The sequence below is a fragment of the Octopus bimaculoides genome, chromosome 4 (genome assembly GCF_046866305.1).
Source record: "Octopus bimaculoides isolate indiv1 chromosome 4, ASM4686630v1, whole genome shotgun sequence".
In the NCBI taxonomy this organism is placed as follows: domain Eukaryota; kingdom Metazoa; phylum Mollusca; class Cephalopoda; order Octopoda; family Octopodidae; genus Octopus; species Octopus bimaculoides.
The window spans coordinates 138,888,684-138,910,557 of NC_142931.1; the positions used below are offsets into that span (position 1 = coordinate 138,888,684).

Below are 21,874 nucleotides of genomic sequence, written 5' to 3' on the forward strand. Positions count from 1 at the left end.
CTAAGCAAATTTCGTTCCTGAGCCACTGTGTGTACATTCACAAGGAATGACCCTCGGTGTTAACGAAGATTTTAGCATTTGCAAGATAAATATAGTGTGGTTCTGTTGTTGTTGTTGGCACTCCGTCGCTTACGACGTCGAGGGTTCCAGTTGATCCGATCAACGGAACAGCCTGCTCGTGAAATTAACGTGCAAGTGGCTGAGTACTCCACAGACACGTGTACCCTTAACGTAGTTCTCGGGGATATTCAGCGTGACACAGAATGTGACAAGGCTGATCCTTTGAAATACAGGCACAACAGAAACAGGAAGAAAGAGTGAGAGAAAGTTGTGGTGAAAGAGTACAGCAGGGTTCGCCAGCATCCTCTGCCGGAGCCTCGTGGAGCTTTTTAGGTGTTTTCGCTCAATAAACACTCACAACGCCCGGTCTGGGAATCGAAACCGCGATCTTATGACCGCGTCTCCACAGTGTGGTTCTAGTTACTAAAAAACAACAAACAAAACAATACAAAACACACACACACACACAAAACAACCGGTAGTCGCCATTGGAATGCCTTTGATAATAGGTCTTCTGATTAGGCCTGACTTAGTGCTAAACAATAACAAACAGTATTATCGTGGGTCAACGAGTAAGACTGCTTTATGAAGTCTGTTCATCGTAGTTGTTTTGAGGTATTCAGTCATAACGAGTTATACTCTTAGTTCAAATTCCACCGAAGTCAGCTTTGTCATTCATTCTCTCGGGGTCGTTAAATAAAGTACCAGTCAAGTAATTGATTAACTCCCACCTCCCCAAAATTTCAGGCCTTGTGCCCACATTTGAAGCAAATCGACTAATCCTTCCAACTAAATTTGTACTAAGAATACAAAAGATTAATTAAGTAGTAAATTGGCTGATTCGATAGACTGACGGGCCCTGGAGTCTACAAAGCTGCTAAGACGTACTGCATATTATTATTATTATTATTATTACTTCCTCGAAGATGAGCCTTTTTGATCAACATTTCTGCTTCTTCGGTTAATCTCCCCTTTAGAACTTCTCTCTAACTGAGCAGTTAGTCTTCATACCGTAAAAATAGTTCTATTTAAAAGCTGTTACGGGTAGACATTGCACATGAAATGTTATAATTGACCTTGTAAAGCATACAGTATTTTATACGAAATTAGAAGATAGAATATCAAAGTCATGCATAAATTTAGTAAAAATCACTAATTAAATCGAACTTCCAGTGTTACGAACTCGAGTTTTCTGTACGTCAATAAGCGGAGTTGACGGAAATAACCGAACTATGCGGCACGTAGAACGCAATAAGACAGACGGAGATAGTTCAGTTCAGCGAGCACGTGTTGTTGCGGCAAGTCGTTCTACCGCCTTCTCTCGTCTTTTACTCCACCCATTCTCTCATTTGTCTGCTCAGCTAGCAGTTTCATACCATCTTGTCTGCAATTTAATTCATCTTTATTGTTCTTTATTTACCTCCTGTTGTAACTTTTTGCCAAAATGTCTGCTGATTATCATCGTCCCGATGCCAAAATTGTGTCCGAATTAAAGGACATGGCTAATAAATTACGTATGCACAGTATTAAAGCCACTGACGCCAGCAATTCAGGGTAAGATATATAAATATATACATACATATATATGTGTGTGTGCGCGCGTGTATATCTATATCTACACACACTGTTTAACCTGTTAAATATTACTTTCTTAAATCTTTTCTTAAAGCAGTTATGTTTCAGAAATTGTATTGATTCTTTTTGGTCGTGCAGTTGTAACGTCTGACATTTAAATCTATTCAGTGTTAATAATGTAAAAGAATGTATGTCACAACCTCACATCCTGCAATAATGCACTCATTTCTCAGGAACCAAACATTGACTTGCATTTTCGCGCGATTTAACATTTACGCTATTTTTAGTTCATTAGGAAAAATTGAGACTTAATTAGCAAGAAAAAAAGAAGATGCGATTTAAGTTAAACTCTAAATTATGTATTTTGAACATTTGTGTTAATTTTTATAGTGATTTAAAAAAATTTTAATGGTTTATTTCATTTAATGTTTTTAACCTCAATTATACATTTGGTGATGTTTGCAGCTAAGCGAAATAGGCGGATATTTCAATTAAATAGGATTGTTTACTGTGAAATACAACAGAGACGTAATTCAACTTTGGTTACAATGGTTCATTTATTTTAAAATCATTTTGAATGTGGTGAGATGACTGACAGATCCAAATTTTCAAGTAGTTTGTCTTTACTGCGTTATGAATATGCTTTGGCAGTTGCTAAAATAAGCGCCGGTAAATATACTGGGGCGATCTTGGAGATGAACGTCCCGTTTACATTTACGCCAACTTAAATTTCCTTTCAGTTTCGTAATTGAACGATAGAACAGTATCGTCGTCAGGTATCAGGCTCACTGAGAAGTTTCCCGGATGCCTCACAGTCTAGGGGTCCTGTTCTAATCTGTATATACTATGGTTTGCTGTCTATAAATACGGTTAATAATACTATTGGGTTCATACTTTGATTTTTCCCAGTAATGTTGTTTCGATGGTCCTGTTATAGAAATGAAAATTTTAAACAAACGAAGGAAATTATTTATGTAGAAAGAAAAATTGGTCTTCCTCGTACCAATAGGGGTGGAGATGGAGAAGGAAAAAATGAATAGGTGTCAGGAAAGTTGTTACCAGTGCCGATCCAATACCATGCTCATGTATAATTTACCACAAGTACAAAGTACTTTTATTGGCGGAGTCCTTTTTGTGATCAGATATATATATATATAAAAAGGACATGTTAAAAATTCCGTCCCGTGAAAACACTAGTACAAAACAACAGCAATGAAACAGTTTTAAAAACAAGCGTTGATAAATACTAAATAGGGATTAAGAAAAAAGGATTTTCTTATATTGAATTTATCCTTCTAAGAATTACGATTTCGAGGGTTGACTAGTTTTGTGAAATTAAGTTAGATCGCGTCTATTCAAACTAAGACTGTCCCAAGTATAGTGTTTTTGCTAGGGCAGTAGATTTCGACTCCCCGTTAGTCATTTTATTACCTTTCACTTTTGCTGCACCAAAGAGAACTCCGCCAATAAAAGTACTTTGTACTTGTGGTAAATTATACATGAGCATGGTATTGGATCGGCACTGGTAACAACTTTCCTGACACCTATTCATTTTTTCCTTCTCCATCTCCACCCCTATTGGTACGAGGAAGACCAATTTTTCTTTCTACATAAATAATTTCCTTCGTTTGTTTAAAATTTTCATTTCTATAACAGGACCATCGAAACAACATTACAGGGAAAAATCAAAGTATGAACCCAATAGTATTATTAACCGTATTTATAGACAGAAAACCATAGTATATACAGATTAGAACAGGACCCCTAGACTGTGAGGCATCCGGGAAACTTCTCAGTGAGCCTGATACCTTACGACGATACTGTTCTATCGTTCAATTACGAAACTGAAAGGAAATTTAAGTTGGCGTAAATGTAAACGGGACGTTCATCTCCAAGATCGCCCCAGTATATTTACCGCTACTCTCTGTTGTGGGGTACTACTAAAACAGCACGGTCCCGAACGCACAGTCGCGCGTCCGCGCTAGCTAGTCGTGAGTGGTCGATCCTAATCCTAACCCTATCTCTAACCCGCGTGTGCAAATGAATACGTGTTTAGGGTTAGGATTAGGATCGACTACTCACGACTAGCTAGCGCGACTGCGCGTTCGGGGACCGTGCTGCTTTAGTAGTACCTCTGTTGTGTATGAAACGTTATATTCCTAAAATAGTGCATTGACGCATTTTAGTCTCGATCTCTATAATAAATTATTCTAATATCTAGGATTATAACTTTACGTAACGACTATCAACCACGTGCTACCGCCTACATAATTTTTTTTCTCAGGTATAAAAATTAGATTTACATCCATAAATGCATATTTTCCTGACATAATTCATTCAATAATTTGAAACTAGATGTGAGCTTCAGAAATTATTATTAAGTACTAATAATGTACATTTGCATTTCTTTTGTTTATCTTGGCTGTGTGTGTTAACCCTTGCATGCTATCGTCCTGTCACAGGACGGATTTACCTAAAAACTTTACCTGTGTTTATAACTTTTGTAGGTGATTTTTCGTTTTGACTTGCATAGCTGTCATTCAAAATCACCCTTTCGTAACATTTATGTCCGGATATTTAAGATAACTTTACATGAAGCTATGTTTTAGTACTTGTTATCCTATACTGTTGTTGTAATCACCAGCAACTGTTGCCGAGCAAATCGTGCATGAGTGTTTGATACGTAGAGAATAAAAAAAAACTTTTGGGTCACTCGGCTACTCCCTAATTTTTCCCTTTCAAATTGCATAATCTGTATCAATAATATTTAGCACGTGGTTGCTGGACACCAAGTGATAAAGTCCTATTTCAAACAGCTAATTGTAAATCGTGCTAAACTTTTTGTACAATCGCCTATCTATTTCTAAAATTGTGAATGAATACAACGGAATTGATTGAACAAGTTCAAAGATCCTCAATTTGGTGTGTGTTGGAATCAAATCTGGGACTTTTTGTTGCGTATAAAATTTAATACTAATTCGAACTTTATATGGATGTTATCTAGATCCAACTGGTACAAATCGCGCGCGGGTAACTTGCACAAAAACACGTGTTACGTTCCCAGATAATCCAACAATCACTTGCACAACAACTGCAATATTCGTTTCGCTTCCTATATTCATTTTGTTGTTTGAAGCACGCGGGATTTTTAAGAACTGGGAGAATTGTCGCTTGTTAACTAAAACGATTGTATATTATCTAGACTCTTCTGAAAAGACAAAACGAAATGTTAATGCCTACGTAATTAAAATAACATTCATTGAAATAATTTATTGGAAATGTATTAAATTTAAGTTTGATCTAACTTCAGTGATGGAAAGTAGGGTTATGCAGAGGACTACCAACCCCTACCGCTCAGCTCTGTTAGGTGGGGTTGCTAAGACCTTCCAATCCTGCCTATATGCAACTTTAGCCTCAGAATTTAGCGAACCCTGAGTTTCTGAAATCCTTTTCCTTCGCAGGCTTTTTTGAAGTTGAGACCACTTGAAGCAGTTCGAAATTCTTAGATAATTGCATATTATCATTACTGTTCGTCTTATTTTGAAAAAATTAAGTTACTTTAATTAAGATTAGTCATAACCGGGGAATATCTCTACTTTTAAACTTCGATATTATTTTGGTGGCGTTTTTGGATGGATGTTGTGATCTGGCGGATCTGGCTGTGTGTGTGTGTGCATGCGTACGCACAATCACACAAAGCATGTGGTTCAGGAGTTTGTAACCAAAATATCCCGGCTGTGATTGTTTAGTAGAGGTATTTGTAACCAAAATACCCCAGCTATGATTCTTTAGTAGAGGCTGGCTTTTCAAGTGAGAAATAGATCAAGGTTATTTGGAGTGCTTGAGTTGGTCAGTAAAGGAGATGAAATTGATGTGCAAAAAATCGAGTATTGTGAAAGCTTTGGTTCCTGATCTTGTAGCATTGGTATGGAATAATGGTGAGAATCAAGGTGATTTGTGAGCATTGGAAGATGGAGACTTTGACCCGAGTAATTAAAGTTCTTGCAGACTCTACCTATTGGTGAGTACGTGTAGTATAGCTTGGACGGAAGATGAACTATATAGATAAGCGAGAGATTTGAGGTGTGCGCATGCACACACAGACGTTTCTGTGTGTGTGTGTGTGTATGTTTGTATATTCTTTCACTAGTTTCAGTCATTGGATTGCAGTTCTGCTGTTGGTGCTGCCTTCAAATGTTTTAGAGTATCATATTAACCCTACTAGCTTCTTCATTGAAACTGCTATGTATTCATCAGACGATTGTGCAGACACACACACACACATCTTCATGCGCTTATATCAAGGGCTGATTGCCTAATTCGACCCACACGCATTAGTCAACGTTACAGTACAAATCCTCACGGTATTGTGTGTTGGAATCAAATCTGGGATTCTTTGGTTACAAACTACTCACACACACACACAAACTTTTTGCAAAGAATTTTTGTTAGTCACAATATTTGAAGAAATATTTTCTTAAATATTAAAAACTATATAAAAATCTAACAAGTAAAAATAGAGACATGAACGTTTTGGAAGTTTTCATATCGTGTATAAGGAAGAATCTGGTAGATTACGAAAGACAAGAAGAATGCTTGAAGAATTCTAATTGTGAAACTAAACCGGTAATTGTCAACATCACTACAAATGCCATTTTGGTAATGAAAAAATACCTAAACTTCTTCCGGATTACCTCATAACACGTGTATTTGAAAAACTGTAAACGGCAAAAACGTTTAGCATCATATGTAAAATTTCTTTTAAAAAAATGTCCATGTGACTTTTTATTTATTTATTAATTTTTTTAAAAAAGATCTTTAAAATCTAATTAATATTTTAATTTAAGATAGTCCTTTTTAGTCTTGTTGAAAACGACAACTCCTCCTGTGCTGGTGCAATGGTAAATTGGAATGTTTTTAAAAATAATAGTGAATTCTTAGATTGATATTTATTGAGAATTTTCCAAACACCAACTGTTTTAAAATAGATTCTCCACAAGTCATTTACTGTATACTGCAAAATGGTCACAAACCAGTAATTCTTCATAAACTAAACTATTAATTTTGTTCCCATATCTTTCTAGAAATACATTGCTTATGTGTCAAATAATTTTGAAAATAATGGAAAATGTTGCAAAAGAACAATGATTGCTAATCTGCTAATCAGGGCGGTGGGTTGGCAGAATCTATAGAGCATCAAATTAGAAGCCTTGCAGTATGTGTTTTGGTTCTTAGTTCCAATCCTAGCATGGTCAACTTTTCATTTTTTTTCTCAGGGTCGTTAAAATAAAGTAACAGTCAAGTACTAGATTTAATGGTATTGATTAAACCCCTTCCCCTGAAAGTGCAACCCTGTGCCTCAACTAGAAACAATGACTAAACTTTGTCTTTGAAACAAATTACCATATTTGATGGCATAAAAGACAAGTGGGCATGTCAAGTTCAGCATTGCATATCCAGGAAAAAAATTTGTGGTGCATTAATGCATGTAATAGGGGCCTGACTTCGCTTACAGGACCTCAGAGGATTTTTTTTTTGTTTTTAATATCTTGTTTCACTCATTGGACTGCGGCCATGCTGGGGCACCACCTTGAAGATTTTAGTTGAACAAATTGACCCTAACACTTTTATGTAGAGTTTCTTTTGCCAAACTGGCAAATGGGACATAAACAAACTAACAATGGTAATCAAGCAGTGGTGATGGACATGGGGAAAAAGGATGTTGAATAATGATTTATATATTTATATATATATATATATATCATCATCATCATCGTTTAACATCTGCTTTCCATGCTAGCATGGGTTGGACGATTTGACTGAGGACTGGCAAACCAGATGGCTACACCAGGCTCCAATCTGATTTGGATGATGATGATACAGATGCGCACGCACATGATAGATTTCCACACAGTTTCCATCAACCAGATTCACTTGTATTTTCTTTTAAAGAAGTGCATTTTATATACCATTAAACACTTTAACAAATGATGGTAGGTTTTAACTTTAAAAAAAAGTTTGTATTACAGAACCAATGACTGATTCAGGCAGATTGGTTTCAAATTCGTGAACACAATGGCCTCCTTCACGCTTTTGAATGTTTTACAAACGTTAAAATATCACATGTTCCACATTTGACAAAACAAATGTGTGTGACAGTTTCTATTTTTTCTTTTTGGCAACCATTGACGGATATATTTGTCATTGAATATGCGTATTCTTGCTTTTATAGGTGCTGGTATGGTTTGGCATCATATGTAAAATTTCCTTTAAAAAATGTCCATGTGACTTTTTATTTACTCTTTTACTCTTTTACTTGTTTCAGTCAGTTGAGTGTGGCCATGCTGAAGCACCGCCTTTACCCGAGCAAATTGACCCCAGAACTTATTCTTTGTAAGCCTAGCACTTATTCTATCGGTCTCTTTTTCTGAACCGCTAAGTTACGAGGACGTAAACACACCACCATTGGTTGTCAAGTGATGTTGGGGGGATACGCATACACACACACACACACACACACACACACACACACACACACACACACACACACACACACACACGCACACACAGAGAGGGAGAGGGAGAGGGAGAGGGAGAGAGAGAGGGAGAGGGAGAGGGAGAGGGATAGAGAGGGATAGAGAGATATAGAGAGATATATATATATATATATACACATTATACAACTGGCTTCTTTCAGTTTCCGTCTACTAAATCCACTCACAAGGCTTTGCTCGGCCTGAAGCTATAGCAGAAGACACTTGCTCGAGGTGCCGCATATTAGGACTGTGGTTGGGAATCAAGCTTCTTGCCACACATCCACACCTGTACCTGTAAAACAAAAAAAACAAAAAAACTTACAAAATGCCATTAAGCATTTTACCTGGTGTGCAAACGATTCTCCCGGCTTGACAGAATTATTTTACTAAATTTTTTCATTATTTTCAAAATTAGCTGAAATACAGTAACAAAAGGGTTTACTTTCATATTTTCAAGGGCTCAATAATCAACCCATAGGCATAAATTCCTGTAATTTTGCACAAGGCTTGAAATTTTTGGGGAGAGGGCCAGTCGATTAAATCGATCCCAGTATGCAACTGGTACTTCATTTATCAACCCCGAAAGGATGAAAGGCAAAGTTGACTTCAGTGGAATAATTTTGCAGGCAATAATATTTGTACTCTGTCTTTCTTATTTTGTTCAGTTGTGGCGTCGCCTTACTGGCACGTTAGAAAATCATTCGAGCGAGGTCGTTGCCAGTGCCACTGGACTGGCTCCTGTGCAGGTGGCACATAAAAAACACCATTTTGAGCGTGGCTGTTGCCAGTACCGTGTGACTGGCCCTCGTGCCGGTGGCACGTAAAAGCACTCACTACACTCTCGGAGTGGTTGGCGTTAGGAAGGGCATCCAGCTGTAGAAACTCTGCCAGATCAGATTGGAGCCTGGTGCAGCCATCCGGTTCACCAGTCCTCAGTCAAATCGTCCAACCCATGTTAGCATGGAAAGCGGACGTTAAATGATGATGATGATGTATTATGAGAGAAAGTAAATCGGCTGTTTTCTAATACACAATTTTATTTTCTACCTGACCAGGTGGTCAAAACTAGGTAGTAGTAGTAGTAATAGTAGTTGTAGTAGTAGATTGAATGTTGCACATTATTTAATTAAATTATTTAACCTAGCAATTACAGGTTTCAGTCATGATTTTTACTGTGCCAAAAAGCTTGTATCTTGGTTACAGAATGGCTTAGTTTTTGTTATGAGGCACAGTCCAGTTCTGAGTGCAAATTATTTTAATTCGTTTATTTGTGTTTTTGTTGTAAAAGAGAATAAAGCTTTAAGTACTTCAAATGATTATATCTTCTCTTTTTACTTGTTTTGGTCGTGGAGGAGCAATGGCCCAGTGGTTAGGGCAGCGGACTCGCAGTCATAGGATTGCGGTTTCTATTCCCAGACCGGGCGTTGTGAGTGTTTATTGAGCGAAAACACCTAATACTCCACGAGGCTCCGGCAGGGGATGCTGGCGAACCCTGCTGTACTCTTCCACCTCAACTTTCTCTCACTCTTACTTACTGTTTCTGTTGTGCCTGTAATTCAAAGGGTCAGCCTTGTCACACTGTGTCGCACTGAATATCCCCGAGAACTACGTTAAGGGTACACGAGTCTGTGGAGTGCTCAGCCACTTGCACGTTAATTTCACGAGCAGGCTGTTCCATTGATTGGATCAACTGGAACCCTCGACGTCATAATCGACGGTAGCCAACAACAACTTGTTTTGGTCATTGGACTGTGGCCATGCTGGGGTATTGCCTTGAAGGATTTTAGTCAAACATATTAATAACAAGTACTGATTTCTCTTTTTTAAGTCGGGTACTTATTGTATTTGTCTCTTTTTTTCAAACTGCTAAGTCATGGGAATGTAAACAAACCAACAGTATATGTCAAGCAGTGGTGTAAACCAGTGGTTCCCAAAGTGGGCAGTACTGCCCCTCTCCCCCCTGGGGTGCAGTGGGGGTGGGTGGTGGAAAGATCCAGAGTGGGTGCTGAAGAAAAGTGGGGATCGATAATGGGGGGGGGGCAAAAGTGGGTGATGGATGTTAGAAGCAGCAAAATAATGGGTTAATGAGGTGAAGGTTTATTTGTGAAATGCAGTCGTTTTGAATTTGTTGCAGAAAGTGGTCTGTGTTTGTGGTGTGGTGCCGGCAGTGTGGCCTGGGTGCCAAAGGGGCAGCAGCCCGAAAATGTTTGGGAACCACTGGTGTAGACAAACACATAGACATATATATATGCTAGCATGGAAAAGTGAACATCAAAATGTGTGTGTGTGTGTGTGTGTGTAGGAGTGGCTGTGTGGTGAGTAGCTTGCTTACCAACCACATGGTTCTGAGTTCAGTCCCACTGCGTGGCACCTTGGGCAAGTGTCTTCTACTGCAGCCTCGGGCCAACCAAAGCCTTGTGAGTGGATTTGGTAGATGGAAACTGAAAGAAGCTCATTGTATATATGTATATATATGTATGTATGTGTGTGTATATATGTTTGTGTGTCTCTTTGTCCCCCCAACATCGCTTGACAACCGATGGTGGAGTGTTTATGTCCCCGTAACTTAGCGGTTCGGCAAAAAAGACCGATAAAATAAGTACTAGGCTTACAAAGAATAAATCCTGGGGTCTACTTGCTCGACTAAAGGTGGTGCTCCAGCATGGCCACAGTCAAATGACTGAAACAAGTAAAAGAGTATATATATATATATATATGAAAAGGAATACCAAAAATGGGACAAGAATGCAAACCACCCAGACAGAGGATGCAAAAAAGGGACAACAAAACATCCAGACAGACAATAAAAAAAAAAAAAAGATGGGTCATTCGGAGTTTTCTTTCTTCAGTCAAGTTCCTGGTTATCTTTGTAATTTTGGCTGGTTATACTCGAGATTGCTCCAATCTGGCCAACCCCAAGGAAAAACTAAGCTAAGCGCACTAGATTCCTTGGAAGAAAGCAGCGAATGTGTACGAAAACAAGGACGGAAAAAAACACAGAGAAATGGTACACAAATACAAATAACAGGACATAACAACAGGTGTCTTTCGACTAAGGACGAATTAAATTAAACTGACATGTGTGGAATTGAGGCCTTACGACAGGCACATAAAAGATGACAGGCATAGGGGGGAATACAGATGTTGCACGGATGGTAGTCGAACGAAGAAAGAAAGGTCAGGCTTGGCCGAACACCAGTCACTTGGAGAGAGGCAGAGGGATAGAATTAGGGAATACATATATAATGGGTAAAGTCCCCCTTTGGTCATGAATGACCATGGGATGCACCTAGAAAGTTCCCCTCCAAGGCATAGGTCTGGACATGGTTGTTTATGGAAGACCAGCAGTTGCCCGTGTTTACCAGTCTTCCCACTCCATGCCACTGATGTTATCCAAAAGGCAAAGGCCAATACAGCTTGGTCCCAGTGACATCACAAGTCATGTGAAAGGGAACAAAGTGAAATAGTCTTACTCAAGAACACGCACAAATCCTGGCCCGGGAATTGAACTCACTACCTCATGATTGTGAGCCCAATGCTCTAACCACTGAGCTATGCGCCTTCATGCACACACAGTTTGCTTCTATGTAATTTTGTCTACCAAATTCACTCGTAAGGCATTGGTTAACCCGTGGCTATAGTAGAAGACAATTGTCCTAAGTACTGTGCCCTAGGACTGAACCTGAAACCACATGGTTGCAAAATGCGCTTCTTAACCATACAGCCACCTCTGAATCTATTCTCAACTGTGTGAAGTATTTCTAATGAATCGGTGCAGAGTAATCATGTGATCAAATCTTATCATTGGATTACTATTTTCTTTTCTTTTTTTTTATCTTCTTTTAATATTTGAACCTTGACCTGGTTTCTTATGACTATTCAGAGTAAAAGTGGGTCATCTTATTTTCGTCGTCATCATCATCATCATCCAGTGTTTTAAATCCGGATTTTTGTCCCCGTTCATGGGAGTGGCTGGATCTACCTCAATGCCATAGCAACCAAGGTAGGCAGGTGTAGCTCACCCCAACCTTTAGGTTGGCTAGTGCCCATTCTCCTTTACTATCGTGAGGCTTTTTTGGAGCTGGTGGTTTTTTGGAAGACAATAATTTTTTTTTTTTTTAATTAAAAAAACATTTTTGTTTTTTGAAATCTTAAAATAAAAATCTGATTCTATGGAAAAGTACTAGACTTCCTCTTCAGACAAGGAAGTCTGAGAGTGGCATGGGGGTGAAATTGTCTGGTACAGGGGTGGAAGCAGAATGGGAAATGACCTGCAGTCAGATTCTTTGACACTTTCAGACAGTGGCTTCTTCTGTAGCAATAGGCCAACCAATGCTTTATGAGTGAATGTGATAGACAGAAACTATGTTGAAGCCTAGGCGGCGAGCTGGCAGAAACGTTACCCCGCCAGGCGAAATGCTTAGCAGTGTTTCGTCTGCCGTTATGTTCTGAGTTCAAATTCCGCCGAGGTCGACTTTGCCTTTCATCCTTTCGGGGTCGATAAATTAAGTACCAGTTATGCCCTGGGGTCGATGTAATCGACTTAATCCCTTTGTCTGTCCTTGTTTGTCCCCTCTATGTTTAGCCCCTTATGGGCAATAAAGAAATAAGAAACTATGTGGAAGCCTGATGTGTGGCTGTGTGTGTCTTCTTTTATTTGTTTCAATCATTTGACTGCGACCATGTTGGAGCACTGCCTTAAAAGGTTTTTAATCATAGAAATCAACCCCAGGACTTATTCTTTGTAAGCCTATTACTTATTCTATTGGTCTCTTTTGCCGAACGTCTAAGTTATGGGGGAATAAACACACCAGTATCGATTGTCAAGCAATGGTGAAGGAGACAAAGACACACACATATATATGATGGGCTTCTTTCAGTTTCCATCTACCAAATCCATTCACAAGGCTTTGGTCAGCATGAAGCTATAGTAGAAGACACTTTCCCAAGGTGTCATGCAGTGGGACTGAACCTGGAACCATGTGGTTGGGAAGCAAGCTTCTTACCACACAGCCATGGTACTCCAGCATGGCCACAGCCAAATGATTGAAACAATTTAAAGAATAAAAGAAATATGTATGTATGTATGTGTGTGTGTGTTTGTCCCTGTGACTTTGTGGTTCAGCAAGACATTGATAGAATAAGCACCAGACTAAAAAAATGTAGTGGGGTCGATCTGTTTAACTAAAAACCCTTCAAATCACAGCCCCAGCTTGGCCACACTCCGATGATTTTGAAACAAGTTGCTGGGTCTTCTCAATCACAGCATATCTCTAAAGGTCCTAGTCTCCTACCATTGCCTCTGTGAGGCCCAGTATTCAAAAGTCATGCTTCACCACCTCATCCCATGTCTTCCTGGGTCTACCTCTTCCACAGGTTCCCTCCACTGTTAGGGAGTGGCACTCCCTTACACAGCTTTGTATATATATATATATATATATATACACACACACACACATATATACAGGGTGGCCCAAAAGTAGGTTTACAGTTATCATGCAGGCACTTAAAATTTCTTTTAAAACATTTAATTACATTTAAATTTCTATCTTACAAACTGAAAAGAAAGCTTGACAAAATTAACTAAATTAACATAGAATAATAGTTTCATATTTTTTTTATAATTAAGATCTAAACTATTAATATATGAATGCAACAAAGATAATTGAATAACTGTAAACCTACTTTCGGGCCAGCCTGTATATTATATTTACAAATGAAATTGAGGTAAGCTTTAAATTGATATTAGTAGAGGGTGTACCCACTTCTGGCTTAGTACAAGCATAAACTACACACCTTTGAGTATAAGCAAATCTGTGTACAAACATCTATATATACATACATGCATAAACAAATGTATGTATAAACATAACCTAAAGGAATGCTCTTATGCAAATGAAGACATTTACATAATGCAGGTGTAGTAGTGTGAGGGGAGGTAATGAGAGAAGTCTTGATGTTAGCAGGGGAAAGCTCATTTTTCAAGTATGGAGGAGGGTGTATTTCTTGGGGTGGGGTTGAAGTAGGGGAGAAAATTATACACATTAATGTGTGGCTGTATGGTTTTGAGAAGGTTGCTTCCCAACCATGTGGTCTTGAGTTCAGTTCCACTGTTGTGGTACTTTGAGCGAATGTAATCTTCTATAGCATCAAGCTGACCAAAGCTTTGTCAGTGGATTTGGTGGATGGAAACTGAAAGAAGCCCATTGTGGTTGTGTGGTAAGAAGCTTGCTTCCCAACCACATAGTTCTGGATTCAGTCCCACTGTGTGGCACCTCTTCTGCTATAGCCTTAGGCTGACCAAAGCCTGTGAGTGGATTTAGTAGACGGAAACTGAACCTCTTTAGCATTCAGATAACCCTGTCAAATGTAATACTTATTTATTACCTCCATCTTAGCGAAAGCGGAGGTATTGTTTTCAGTAATGTTTGTTTGTTTCTTTGTCCATGGACAGAGATATCTCAAGAACTGCTGGATGGATTTGGATGAAACTTATTGACTGCCAGCGCAAACCTCTGTCAAGGCATCACCAACGTCCTCTCAATGATTAGCTAGAAATGATTTTTAAAACGAGAATATCTGAAATAAACTCGAGTGTTCTCACAAGCGAGATTACTAAAAATGAACCTGACTGCTCTCAAAGATTAAATTAAAAAAACCGGAAAATAATCCAGAATCCATGTCCGGTACCTGATCGATCCCAAAATCTAATCAGTTTGTGCCAGTCAGGAGGCCAAATATCCCTGAAAGTTTCATCCGAATCCATCTAGCGGTTCTTGAGATACCTTGTCCACGAACAAACAAACAAACAAACGAACTTGACTTAACAAAGGCGGAGGTAATAAAAATGCATTAGATTTGATAGAAAAATTTGAATACTAGAGGATCAAACAATGAGCAAAATCATGGGGCCATGCTACCAAGTTGTACTTGTAAGGGAAGGTTGTATTGGTGTTTCAGACATGTGAAAATGACCAGCAATTTTTCCTTAGTCATGTGTCTGTAGGTCACAGCTATTTTATGTAATGTTTTTTTTTTAGGTCAGTAATTGATAATCGTTTTTGTGTTTGTCATTCTTGTTTGTACAACTGGGAGATGTTTATCTGGATTTGTTTGTTCGTTAAGAGAGAATATGGGGGTGGAAGTGTCATCAGTATACATTCTTTTATTTTACTCGCTTCAGTCGTTTGACTGCAGCCATGCTGGAGCACCGCCTTTAGTCGAACAAATCAACCCCAGGACTTGTTCTTTTGTAAGGCTAGTACTTATTCTGTCGGTCTCTTTTTGCTGAACTGCTAAGTTACGGGGGTTGTAAACGCACTAACATCGGCTGTCAAGCGATTGTATGTATGTGTGCTGGGAGACAAACACAGACACACAAATATCATCATCATCATCGTTTAACGTCCACTTTCCATGCGAGCATGGGTTGGATGATTTGTCTGGGGACTGGCGAACCGGATGGCTACACCAGACTCCAATCTGATCTGGCAGAGTTTCTACAGCTGGATGCCCTTCCTAATGCCAACCACTGAGAGTGTAGTGGGTGCTTTTTATGTGCCACTTGCACATACATGCATATATATACATGACAGGCTTCTTTCAGTTTCTGTCTACCAAATCCACTCACAAGGCTTTGGTCAGCCCAAGGTTATTATAGTAGAAAAATACTTACCCAAGGTGCTACACACACAGTGGGACTGAACCTGGAAGCATGTGGTTGGGAAGCAAGCTTCTTACCACACAGCCACTCCGATGCCTAACTAAGGTACGGGATGCTTAACAACCAGCATCGGTTTTCAAGCGATGGTGGGAGGACAAACACAGACACACAAACATACACACACACATATATATATATATATATATATATATATAAATGAAGTATATATATACATATATACATATACATATATTCGACAGGCTTCTTTCAGTTTCCATTTACCAAATCCACTCAAGAGGCTTTGGTCGGCCTGAGGCTATAGTAGAAGTCACTTGCCCAAGGTGCCATGCAGTGGGAACGAACCCGGAACTCTGTGGTTTGTAAGCAAGCTACTTACCACATAGCCACTCCCACACAATCATTTGCCTGCATTTTTTCTTTTGTGTGTGTGTGTGTGTGTGTGTGTGTGTGTGTGGATGTGTAATAAAATAAATTCTTGGTGTTGAAGACATTTTCACTGCACTGCTGTACATGCCTTTGGTTATCTAATGCAAAAGAAAAAAGACAAAGCCAAACCAAACAGACCTATCATGGTATTTAACTTGGCTGAACATGGTACTGCAATAGAAAAAAAAAGTGTTTATATGACCTTGTGAGGTATTCAGTAATTACGTCATTTATTGTACTTTTTTGGAGAAAAAAAACATTCAGTGGGACATTTTGTAAAATGCAATTAAGTTGTGAATGGTGGCTTAATGAATGAGGCTGTTCTAATTAGTCTTATCATTTCTCATTTGTTGAATGTAATTGTTTACCATGTTTTTATATTTGAAACACTTTAATGTTACAATTTTTGCATTGTTTTTCATTTTTTCCTTTTTTTTTGTTTTGTATTTTTAATTCAGCCATTAATTAAAACTGGTGCTTCTTGCGTTCCATATTTTTTACCTTTTACTTGTTTCAGTCATTTGACTACGGCCATGTTGGAGCATCACCTCAAACGGTTTTTAGTTGAACAGATTGAACCCCCCCACCAAACATATACCATTTTTTTAAAAGCCTGGTATTTATTCTATTAGTCCCTTTTGCTGAACTGCTAAGTTACCAGGATGTCAACAAACCAACACTGGTTAAGTGGGTGGGGGTGGGGGTGAACACACACACACACACTCTATCTCTCACTCACTCTCTCACACTTACACATACTGTCTCTCTCACTCACTCACACACACACACACACACACACACATGGGCTTCTTTCAGATTCCATCCATCAAATCCACTCACAAGGCTTCGGTTGGCCCAAGGTGCCATGGAGTGGGACTGAACCCAAAACCATGTGATTGGGAAACAAGCTTCTTACCACATAGCCACGCCTATGAACTTATATTTCTCTTTTCCTTCCATATTAGTGTGGGTTATCTATCTGTCTGTCTGACTGACTGTTTGTCTGTTTGACTGTCTGTCTGTCTGTCTCTGTTTGACAGTCTCTGTCTGTCTGTCTGTCCATTTTCTCCACTCACTATTCCTGGGAGGAACTTGGGGGTAGGGTCATTAGGTACCTCCTCCATAGGGTCCTATCAAAATCAGCCATCATTAAACATGCTGGTTGGATTCACAAACATGTCCACCTAAGACTATGCATATTAACCAACCCTTCTTGTTCTTGGCCTACTCTTAGGTTTCCTGCTGATTCACTTAGATTGGTGAAGCCATTTTATGATTCTTTCCTGTGAGATTCTAACCAAATGTCCGTAGAACGAAAGCTGTGACCTCTTTAAAACTGGCTCCACCTGGAGAAGACTCCCTGATCTTTTGAGTTACACATCCTGTTGAATAACATTAATGCAAAGAATTAAGGCACTGAGTTGGCGGAACCATTAGCATGCCATGCACAATGCTTAGCAGCTTTATTTATGTCTGTCTTTATGTTCTGAGTTCAAATTCCACCGAGGTCAACTTTGCTTTTTATCCTTTCAGGGTTGATGAATCACCAGTTGAAGAGGGGTAGGGGTGATCTCCAACCAAAATCGTTTCCTATATATTCACTATCTCTGTTTTACCCATCTTTTTTGTTTTGTTTTTGTACCACAAGGTTTAAGAATGTTTTTATTTTTTTACATTTTTTTTTTTAGCCATCCTTCATCATGCAGTTCAGCAGCAGAAATTATGTCCGTTTTGTTCTTCCATACTATGAAGTATGACATCAAGAATCCACGAGGAGCTTCAAACGACAGATTTATCCTCTCAAAAGTAATTAAAAATTTAACTTTTTTTTTTTTGTTGTATTTTTTAAAATTTTAATTAATTACTTGATTTATCATAAGTGGGACAATTTCACTGAACACAATCATTTCTAATACCCTGAAGCCAAATAATTGTCAATGTATGGATACTTCTGATTAATTATAAAATGTAGCATTTAAATTGACAACATTGTAGAGGGTTTGCTAACATGCTACAAGACTCTCTTCTATTCAAACCAGTCTGCTTTCCTTGCTGGTTTGGGTTGGAGAGTTTGACAAGAGCTGGCATGTCAGGAACTGCACCTGGTTCTATTGTTTGTTTTTGGCATGGTTTTTACTACCGGATGCCCTTCCTAATGCCAAGGATGCTGTTTATGCAGTACCAGCCTGGGTGTTTTTTATGTGGTGTCAAAGGATCGCAACAAACGGTTAGGTGCTGTGCTAGGAAAGACTCCTCTACCCCAGACAAGTGTGCAAATGTGGTAGTAATTAATGATGCTGAGGTTAATATCGGAAAATCTATGGTGATAACTTTTATATAAAGGATGGCACAATAATTAAATCTTGTGACTGACTGCCACTGAGTATGTTTTTCTTCCATGATTTTTCTAAAAAGTGCAGTGTTAATTAGTTCTAACGAGCCGTATTCAAAGCTTTTTTGTGTAAAACATTTCAGACAATTTGTTTATCCATGCCTACCTGGTGTTCTTTGATACCAAAGACCACTCATTAAAATGCTCCACCATAGTTTTAGAAAAGAATCTTCCATTAAGATGTTCCAAAATATCAACTGAATTATTGAGGGAAGCTGGATTAGCTTTGATGAGTTTATATAATTTCTTTATTTTCAAAATTGAAACAAGACGATGCATCGTATTAGAAATATGAATCATGAAATTGTTGAAGATGAAATGGATTTTTAAAGAATTATTTCTCCTCTTATACACAAGTGAGACTCGAGCTACTACGAAAAAAGAGGAGCATCAGTTGGTTATGATGCAAGGGGCTATGGAAAGATTTATGATAAGAATATCCATAGGCGCTTGAGTGGCTGTGTGGTAAGTAGCTTGCTTACCAACCACATGGTTCCTGGTTCAGTCCAACTGCGTGGCACCTTGGGCAAGTGCCTTCTACTTTAGCCTCGGGCTGACCAAAGCCTTGAGTGGATTTGGTAGACGAAAATGAAAGAAGCCCGTCGTATATATGTATATGTTTGTGTGTCTGTGTTTGTCCCCCCACCATCGCTTGACAACCGATGTTGGTGTGTTTATGTCCCCGTAAATTAGCAGTTCGGCAAAAAGAGACCGATAGAATAAGGACTAGGCTTCCAAAGAATAAGTCCTGGGGTCGATTTGCCCGACTAAAGATGGTGCTCCAGCATGGCCGCAGTCAAATGACTGAAACAAGTAAAAGCGAGAGTATGACGACATATTCAAAATGAGGTACTTTGAGAACGGAATGAAGTGAACATAATTGCAGAATACCAGAAGCACCAATTCTACTGGGCTGGTACCACATTTTGCAAGGTTCACAGACAAGTGGACCCATGTAGTTCTGAGTTGTACCCAAGAGACTGGAAAACAGGTTATTTAGAAAGCTTCCAATGATGGGAAGATGATTTGATTAGATGATTTGGGCAAAGATGGGGTTTATTTCAATTTATAATTAAAAAACGTTTAAATTAAACAGAAAAAAAGAATAAAACAAAAAATGATCAGTCGTTGCTTGTATTAAGTGTGCTTATAAAATTATTATCAGGGTCATGCCGCTCCCATTTTGTATGCTGCTTGGGCAGAGGCTGGACTTTTCCCTACGGAGGACTTGTTGAATTTGCGTAAAATTACAAGTGATCTGGAAGGCCATCCCACACCGGTAAGTTAAAACTTTTTTACATGTTTATAAGCAAAACCTCTGATGGGGGTCCAAGATGTAGCCTAATGATGTATGTAGAGCTGATCAGCTGTAGCTGAAGCCAGATTATCAGCATATATGAAATCACTTCTGTTTTGTTTTGGCTGGGGTCCAGCCCTAAGATGTTGTCCACTGTCACGACAAAGAGGAAAGGTTCTAGAGAGAAATTCTTACTGTTTGGTTGGTTTGTCTGTACTTTGTCTGCAGCAGTGTTCATCATCATCATCACTGAATGTCCATTTTCCATGCATGCATGGGTAGGACGGTTGACAGGAGCTAGCCAGGTAGAAAAACTACCCCAGGCTACTGTGTCTGTTTTGGCAGGGATTTTACAGCTGAATGCTCTTCCTAACACCAACCACCCTGCTGAGTGGACTCTGTGCTTTTTACATGGCACTAGCAGAGGCGAGGTTAGTTTTGGCATTATTTTTACAGCTGGATGCTCTTCCAAATGCCAACCACATTGCAGTGTGGACTGGATGCTTTTAACGTGGCACCAGCACTGCCAGGGTAACCAAGTAACTTACAAGAAAAGGAATTATGAGAGGGATAGGGGCATTTGAGGAGGGAAACTGGAGTCAGAGGATGTAAAGCGAGAGTGACAAAGAGACAGTTAGAATTGCAAAATATATTCATCATAATCTTATGTACAAGAGTTCTAATTTTTTTCTTTTTTGCTTCATAAACTTTTTCTAGAACAATAATCTTGATATTAAAGTTAATGTATTGTTTAATAGTGTATATAATTGAGAGACAAGGGATGGTGAGAAAACTGTGAACGGATGAAAGGCAAAGTCGACCTTGGTGGAATTTGAACTTAGAACATAACGGCAGACGAAATACTGCTAAACATTTTGCCCGGTGTGCTAACGATTCTGTCAGCTCGCTGCCCTAAGCAGAAGGAATATTGTTTAACAAAAAACTTGGTTGTATGGATTTTAAGAATTGTTCCTTTTTTATCTGTTGTAGCGTCTGAATTTCATTGATGTTGGAACAGGCTCTCTTGGACAAGGTTTGAGCATTGCTGCTGGAATGGCATACACTGGCAAATATTTTGACAAGGCTGAGTAAGTATGGTCCTTCTTTCACTTTTTATACAGCAGTCTTTATTTAACCTCATTTTTTTTTTTCCATCTTTTCCTTGTTTCTGTCATTAGACTGTGGCCATGCTGGGGCACCACAGAGAAGGTTTTAGTTGAAGGGATTGATCCCAGTACTTATTTTCTTTCTTTTAAGTTGATAATCCACCACTGTGATTATTTTATTGACATTGGAAGGACAGTTGACATAAGCGTAAAAGGAAGTAACCAGGAGCAAAGGGCTATAATTTACTCAAAGTATATACAGGGTGTCCACAAAGTCTGGGTACATGGAGTAAATAAAATCGTAACATAAACAATTAAATATAAGAAATAATAATTTCTTAAAGTATGTATTAATCCTCATGTACCCAAACTTTGTGGACACCTTGTATAGTTTTTTTTATTGTGTCTGGGGAGAGTCATTCTCTTTTAGTGTGTTATTACTTAACACACACGCTGGTTCGATTTCCACTCATTTACTTATTTATTTTTTCTAAAATTTCCCTTGTGTCTTGCAACCTCTTCAATAGTCTGCAAGGCACAATGAAAATTTTAGACAAATAAATAAGTAAATGAGTGGAAATTGAGCCAGTGTGTGTGTTAAGTAATAAGGCACTAAAAGAGAACGACTCTCTCCAGACTCAACAAAATATGCTTCAACACACGAATTCACATAAAGAATCTTGCAAACCAAATAGAAAAGTGAAATATTTTTTTAGTTTGCAGCTTTAGACTTCTTAATTCTCTCTCTCTACATACACACACGTGCATGCATGCACGTGCGCACACACACACACACAC

General features: G+C 38.7%; 1 protein-coding gene across 2 annotated transcripts in view; it reads left to right on the forward strand.

Moving 5' to 3' along the window:
- The first annotated feature begins 1,333 nt into the window (after window positions 1-1,333).
- LOC106868225 (transketolase) overlaps window positions 1,334-21,874 on the forward strand; it is a 34,161-nt gene continuing 13,620 nt past the window's right edge. Inside the window, exons 1-4 of one of the 2 annotated variants that reach the window (XM_052967517.2) lie at window positions 1,334-1,614; window positions 17,970-18,087; window positions 19,839-19,952; window positions 20,961-21,058. In XM_052967517.2, the coding sequence (XP_052823477.1) occupies window positions 1,505-1,614; window positions 17,970-18,087; window positions 19,839-19,952; window positions 20,961-21,058 (440 nt within the window). In that variant the 5' untranslated portion in view covers window positions 1,334-1,504. Of the gene's footprint in view, window positions 1,615-5,591; window positions 5,657-17,969; window positions 18,088-19,838; window positions 19,953-20,960; window positions 21,059-21,874 lie in introns of those variants that run through there. The other variant, XM_089351559.1, reaches the window with a different exon arrangement.